We start from the raw sequence: 7,065 nt of genomic DNA, 5'->3' as shown, positions 1-7,065 counted from the left end.
CAGTCATCTTCTGGATCATCCAAATCCCTGAAATCTTGCTTGTTTGTWRYTGACCAAATACTTATTTTCCACCAAATTTTGCCAATAAATTCTTTAAAAATCAGAAAATGTGATTTTCTGGATTTTTTTTTCTCCTTTTGTCTCTCATAGTTGAGGTACATCTATGATGAAAATTACAGGACTCTCATCTTTTTAAGTGGGAGAACTTGCACAATTGGTGGCTGACTAAATATTTTTTTGCCCCACTGTATACCTTAAGATGATTCCGTCTACCTGGCACCGCATGGCTGGAGTCGTCTGTCAAGCGAGAAACGAAGAAAGTAGAAAACTAGGAATGGTAAGAAAAGATTTTTGAGGCGTTTAGTTTCTAACAAAATAACCTTCTGCTTCAACTCTTAGTTTGTGTGAAATATTTTTTATATATTAATTCACTTTGAGATTATTGTATTTAGGTTTGAATTAGTTCAAGATGCATAACTCATTATTATGAATCTAATGTTGGTTTTTCAATCTTGGCTGAAGAATATAAATTTTCTAGGTCTTAGAGGTTTTTTGTGGGGATGGACACAGTTGACCCTAATCCCATTAAGATGATATTTATTAGCAATGTTAATGTATTAGGGGTTGCAGCAACTAGGCTACTAGTTGATTCTTTACTCTGCAATGACTTTTTATGGGTCAGTTTTGTCGCAATCACGTGACAAGACGGATTTTTTCCATGTAAATGTTGAAGTTGAACTAGGTGAGTTCCTCAGACAGCTTGAATTGTATAAAAATGTAAATTGATCAAAGGCAAACTGCAAACTTTACCAAAGGCTACTGGAATAGAGGCGTTGCGTGGCGCAGTGGTTAGTGCGGCGTCCCGCATGTAGAGACTGTAGACTGCAGTAGTCCGGAATCCAACTCCTGTCCTCTGGTTCACTTGTCTCTTTCTTGCCTCTTCTCTCTGCAACTCTTCTGTTGGATTGCTGTCATAAAGGCAGCTAGTGCAGAAAAACTTATTTTAAAGAAAAATACTAACGGAGTAATGTGCAACAATGCGGTGGATGTCAGACTTTTCCAACGGCCCATGGCCCCACAAAACAGTTGTTCTTGGAGAATTATCCATCCATCCATCCATCCATTTTCTTACACCCTTGTCCCTCAGTGGGGTCAGGAGGGTTGCTGGTGCCTCTCCAGCTGGTGTGCTGGGTGAGGGGCGGGGTCACCCTGGACGGGTCACCAGTCTGTCACAGGGCAACACAGAGACACACAACCATGCACACACACACACTCACACCTAGGGGCAATTTAGACAGACCAATGAACCTGACAGTCATGTTTCTGGACTGTGGGAGGAAACCGGAGTACCTGGAGAAAACCCACCATGCACAGGGAGAACATGGAGACTCCATGCTGAAAGACCGGGAATCGAACCCAGAACCTTCTTGCTGCAAGGCAACAGCTCTACCAACTGCGCCACTGTGCAGCCCCCTTTTTGGAGAATTAGAAATAGAAAAAAAATTATAGAAATAGAAAAAAATTGAGGGCCCTGTTAAAATTAATATTAATATGTTTTTAAAATATATTTTAGCAGTAAAATTAAATGTTGCCACTCCCAGACCAAAGAGCACACATCCATATTTGCACTGAACTCCCACTGGATCTGCATGAAATGGTTCCTTCCTGCTTGACGGTGTTCAGCAGCAGTCAGTAGAAAACCAGAACAAGTAACAGTTTCGCTGCTAAGAAAAATTATAGTCAGGTTTGCAAAAAAATAGAGAAATAGAGAGAAAAGGAATGTTCTCTATCCACAATTTGTCCAGTTTTTCTCTGAGAGGTGAGTAGACTGTGTGAGATTAGCAACCATTTAGCATAGTTAGCTTAGCTACAAACTACTGTTTGCCTCCATAGCATTTAATGAATGAAGAAACAAATCTACCAACATTGTCATATATTTAACGTGTCCCTGTACCTTTAATTACACTTAAGTCAGTCAGCAGCAGCTCTAACAGCAATACCAGCATAACCCCCTCCTACTCCCGTCTGTCCCAGTGAAAAAGGTCACCCTGTGTCCAATGACAAGATAGTTAGCATCATTCCAGGGAGGCTATGTGGATATTTTTTTGTCTTTCTGCTCTTTGTTGTGTTTTTTACACAACAAAAAAATATTTATTTACTGCTGACAGATATTCAAACAAACTTTATAAAAGATAATAAAAATAGCCTCCTGTCAGTCCAGACAGTCCTCACAACATGGTGACAGCTTTAACAAATATGGAGAAAACATGTTTTTTATTAAAATTATTTTTCTGCTGCTTGAACAAAATGCAACAACAAAGCATTTTTAGAAGTCTGGATTGTTTTATGCATATTTTGCACATTGACTGTAACTGTTGCTGGTGGGGAGAGACATTTCAATGAGCCAAAACTAATAATACAAAATGAAGCAACCTATTTGCATGCAGTATGTGGACTGGTGCATTTAAAATTCTCTAGCTGTAAATATTGTGCTAGTGTCAGTATTGGTCCAAAGAAAGCAAGGCAGTTGCAAGCCTTTAAAATTGTGACTCTTGATGGGTTAAATAGACTCACAAAACTGTAACAGCAGCTGCTCAGGGGGCCCAATTACATTTGTTGTCATGGGGCCCAAGATTCCTGGCAGCGCCCCTGTGCTTTTCCTCCATCCAACTGATCAGCGCCACTTTGCCTGTTGAAGCAGCTTTACGCACTTATAAAAATATTATTTAACAACATCTGGAAACAAAGTTCAATTTTCAGTCTGAGAATCTGATAGAGGCGATCTGTGCCGCCATCTGCATGTCGGTTCATCCCGTCACAGAGCCGCTGCTGAGTCAGCAGAGCGTCCTGCTGCTCATCAGGGTGGAGCAGCAGGAGGCAGCACAGTAACTAAACAGGATCCGTTCATAATAAGATTGATTTGTGATGTTCCAAAAGCCCCGTTCAGTGTGATAATTTGACTCCTATATTGTCCATCATATACGATCATCAGTCCTAGCCGGAGTTCGAGGAAAAAAAAGTCCCACCTGACTTTGTGCAACTTTTCAGACTTTAATCTGCTGCTAACAGAGCAGTCTGGAATGATGTTCTGTTTCTTATACTCTAATTCTGCATAACAGACTTAAAGGGCTTTCTTGTCAATATTTTCTGTGAATATAACTAATTCAGCCTATAAGTTGATGTGAAGTATTTTTACTTGCGTTTCTATGACATCACTGTGACGAGTCGACTTCTGCTCGACTTTTATCATTTTATAGTCCACCTTAAAATATGTGAAGCCTATCAACCCCTAATATGTTTACATAATGACGCCCCCTTAACATTTCTACCTGCCCCCTCCATGGCTAGAACCGGCCCTGCCAGTAGCTGCTTTAGGACCTTAATTGTCCAGCAAACCTGCCTGACCTTAGCCACATAGGGCCTCATAGGGCTACGGTCAGGTGTGACACATAAGACCCAACAATTCAAAGAGCTGAAGGTGACTTCATGACACCTGAGCAGTTCCACAGACTGATGGCTCCATGTCAGGCCACATTGCTGCAGTAACCCAGGGAAACGGAGCCGCGAGTGCTGTGTGGACTTTTCATGTTCTTAATTTAAATGGGCCAACATTTCTAAAAATTATTTGAATTGGTCTTAATATTCTAATTTTCTGAGATACTGAATTTGGGTTTTTCATTAGTTGTCAGTTTTAATTAACATAAAATTTAAAAAAAAAACATTTGAAATATATCGGCCTGTGTGTAACGGATGAATATAATATGCAAGTTTCACTTTTTGAATGGAATTACTGATTTAAATACATTTTTTCATGACCTAAAAATTTTTGAAAAGCACCTGGTAATAATAAAGAAATCGATCTGTCGGTTTTTCACTGATTTAATAGGTCAATGGCAAGAAGTGGTACCAACAAGAAGATGGAGTGCAGCTGACAGTAATTGATGGGCATGAAGGGAATGTGGTGGAGAGCAAAGGCTTCAGGAATTCTGTCTTACAAGGTGTCCCTGCACAATTAGAGAATTATGTTCATGGACTAAAAGATGGGTAAGAAGCTATTATTGTAATGATCATTCATACTATCAACAATTGTCATTAAAATTTAGGCACAATATTGTTTAATTAAAACATAAAGAGTTTTTTTCTTACAACTGCAAAACTTTGAGTCAAGTCTCACCGTAATTAAAGCTTTAATCAAAACTTTTCATGTTTTCTGTGTTATTGGTTTTGCTTACAATCAAATAATTTTTGGAGTTCTTTTTGCACTAGCTCCATTGTGCTGGTGACATCTAAAGGTCGTCTGGTTACTAAAGGATCCTGGACCAAAGTTCTGGAAATACTTGGTGCAAACAAAATCAGTTTAAAAGGTATAAAATATTTCTACTGAAATCTACTTTTATAGAGAATTGTACAAATTTTTTATGCCCTTTTTTTACATTTTGTGAAGTTACAATTACGAACTGTAATGCATTAATGCATTTATCTGATGTACTACAAAGTGATGCATTAAAGATGGAAAGAGAGGTTTTCAAACAATTTACATATAAAACTGAAAGGTGCTTTAAGTCTCCTTGAGTCAATTTTCAGCCAGCTGAAACGCTGGCTGTGTTAACTGGTCAGGGTTAACTGGTCAGGGTTAACTGGTCAGAGTTAACCCTGACCAGTTAACACAGCCAACTGGTCAGGGTTAACTGGTCAGAGTTAACCCTGACCAGTTAACACAACCAACTGGTCAGGGTTAACTGGTCAGGGTTAACTNAGGGTTAACTGGTCAGGGTTAACTCTGACCAGTTAACACAGCCAACTGGTCAGGGTTAACTGGTCAGAGTTAACCCTGACCAGTTAACACAGCCAGCTGAAACGCTGGCTGTGTTAACTGGTCAGGGTTAACTGGTCAGGGTTAACTCTGACCAGCTTTACTGGACCAAAGTCCTAAAGACACAACAAATTTTAAAATGTTTTGTACTCTAATATAATTTAGTGAACAGAAATATTTAATATCTTTTCTTTTTCGAATTTCCGTAATTAAAAACTATTTGAGTACAAAAAGTCTTAGTTACATGCAGCACAAAATGTTATGCTGTGCTAAAAAATATATATTTTATTGCAGAGGCAGATTTTTAGTACATGTATAGGAATGAATTAATATGTAATATTCAACAGCTTAAACAGTTATTTTGAAGTTTATAAACATAAGTGGGCAGTTGATATCTTGGATAAACCAAAATGATGTACTTATATTTTACTGAAGGATCCCTACAGTCTTGCTTCATGGAACTTGTGGAAAAATCAAAGGTCCAGTTCAGATCTGGCACTCAGATGTTACGTATTTTTTGCTGAGGCTGTAAAAGCCTCGTGAAAAGCGCTATACACGTCTGAGGTCATTTTCTTTCATTTCCGATATTTTTCAGCTAGGATTCCTGGCAAAGAAATATTTCAAGAGCAGCAGGAAAAGCTCAGGTTGATTAGCATTAGTCCTTGTAAGCTTTAAATTATACTTAATAGTAGAATTTAGGTAGCAACTGACAATAGAATTAAATAAAAAATTTAATCATATTTTAAATTAAAGACTATTCAAAAAAGTATTACGCCCTAAAACACACAATAATTAGCACTTATAAAATTAATTTTCTTATCTTTTGCAGAAAAACTGGCATTTGTGGGTTTCAAAGGCTCCTTCTACCCCGACTGGGTAAAATTGGAGATCAGCAGTGACCAAGCAAAGATCCATCAGGTCTTGCCTGTCCCTGTTGTTTACAAGTTCAAATTATAATTTTCAGGCCAAATGAAGAGGTTTGGAAGGTAAGCTGACTCCCATATAGATATTGATATAGATATTGATGACATGGAAACACATTTGTTTTTGTACTTCCTGCTGTCCTTAAGAAACAAAACTCCAAGACTGAAAAGCTGAAGACCAGCAGAATGTGGTGGACAAAGATTTCAAGACCTCCAACCAGAGCCCAACTTTCCACAGTTGTGATGCGTCTCATGGTCTCAGCAGCGACGGCTCCCTGCAGTCACAAGAAATGACCTTAAATATGACTTTTTTTAAAGTTTGCCACAGATTAGGCTAGTGCTCAGCAAACAGATGTAAATGTATTCTTTGGACATATGATTCACCATTTGTTTGTCATAATCTTTTGTAATCTTACGTAGAACCGACAATTAGTCATCTAGACAAAAATTAAATTTTTAATCAAAACTTTCACCTTCTGGAAAAATTATTAGACATATGGACATAAGACATGAAAATTGTTTTTCTCCTTTTTTCATTTGAATTTAAAGGGAATTTAAAGGTGTAAATTCTATGAATCTTCTTCATAATATCATAACCATGACCAGTGATGTCAGTGACACGTTACTGACCACTTTTTCCAGTAACCAGTAATCTAACGCGTTGCTATTTCAAATCCAGTAGTCAGACTAGTTACTTAACAAAATCACTTTGCGTTACTATTCTCTATTGTAATTAATGTTATTTCCTCTACACATCTGGGGGACAAACCACCGTTTCTGTGACAGTATCAGCAGGAGACAAATGTAACAATGGAGGGAGAAGCGAGATGCGCATCTTGTTGCTGGAAAAACAGGATCTATTTTGAGTTTCTGTCGCCAAGTCCGATTATTATAAGCAGCTTTGGACTTGTTTTTTTCTAAAGTCACTTGCAAATTTAATGAGTCGCTTTTTGGGCTTGGAAATAAGCAGAAATAAACCCCAGAATTTGTCTGACATCCAGTTAGTTTTAGTCAGACTCTCCCTGTCCATCATGTCCCAGATGATCCGTCCCGCTGCATCTTTGTTAATGTGAACTTCATATACAGTGGGGCAAAAAAGTATTTAGTCAGCCACCAATTGTGCAAGTTCTCCCACTTAAAAAGATGAGAGTCCTGTAATTTTCATCATAGATGTACCTCAACTATGAGAGACAAAAGGAGAAAAAAAAATCCAGAAAATCACATTTTCTGATTTTTAAAGAATTTATTGGCAAAATTTGGTGGAAAATAAGTATTTGGTCARYWACAAACAAGCAAGATTTCAGGGATTTGGATGATCCAGAAGATGAC

The 7,065-nt window shown here is 38.0% G+C and overlaps 1 protein-coding gene across 12 annotated transcripts in view; it reads left to right on the top strand.

Moving 5' to 3' along the window:
- The window catches only part of cemip (cell migration inducing hyaluronidase 1), a 228,577-nt gene extending 222,778 nt beyond the window's left edge, over positions 1-5,799 (top strand). For 11 of the 12 annotated variants that reach the window (XM_017303981.1, XM_017303972.1, XM_017303973.1 and 8 more), the window contains 3 exons: positions 3,887-4,044; positions 4,267-4,364; positions 5,643-5,799. In XM_017303981.1, coding sequence (XP_017159470.1) covers positions 3,887-4,044; positions 4,267-4,364; positions 5,643-5,770 — 384 coding nt within the window. In that variant the 3' untranslated portion in view covers positions 5,771-5,799. Of the gene's footprint in view, positions 1-3,886; positions 4,045-4,266; positions 4,365-5,642 lie in introns of those variants that run through there. The other variant, XM_017303980.1, reaches the window with a different exon arrangement.
- Positions 5,800-7,065: the final 1,266 nt, after the last annotated feature.

The sequence above is a fragment of the Poecilia reticulata genome, linkage group LG3, assembly GCF_000633615.1.
Source record: "Poecilia reticulata strain Guanapo linkage group LG3, Guppy_female_1.0+MT, whole genome shotgun sequence".
Classification (NCBI taxonomy): Eukaryota; Metazoa; Chordata; class Actinopteri; order Cyprinodontiformes; family Poeciliidae; genus Poecilia; species Poecilia reticulata.
Note: the sequence above shows the minus strand (reverse complement) of the source record. Positions and strands in the feature narration are given on the sequence as shown.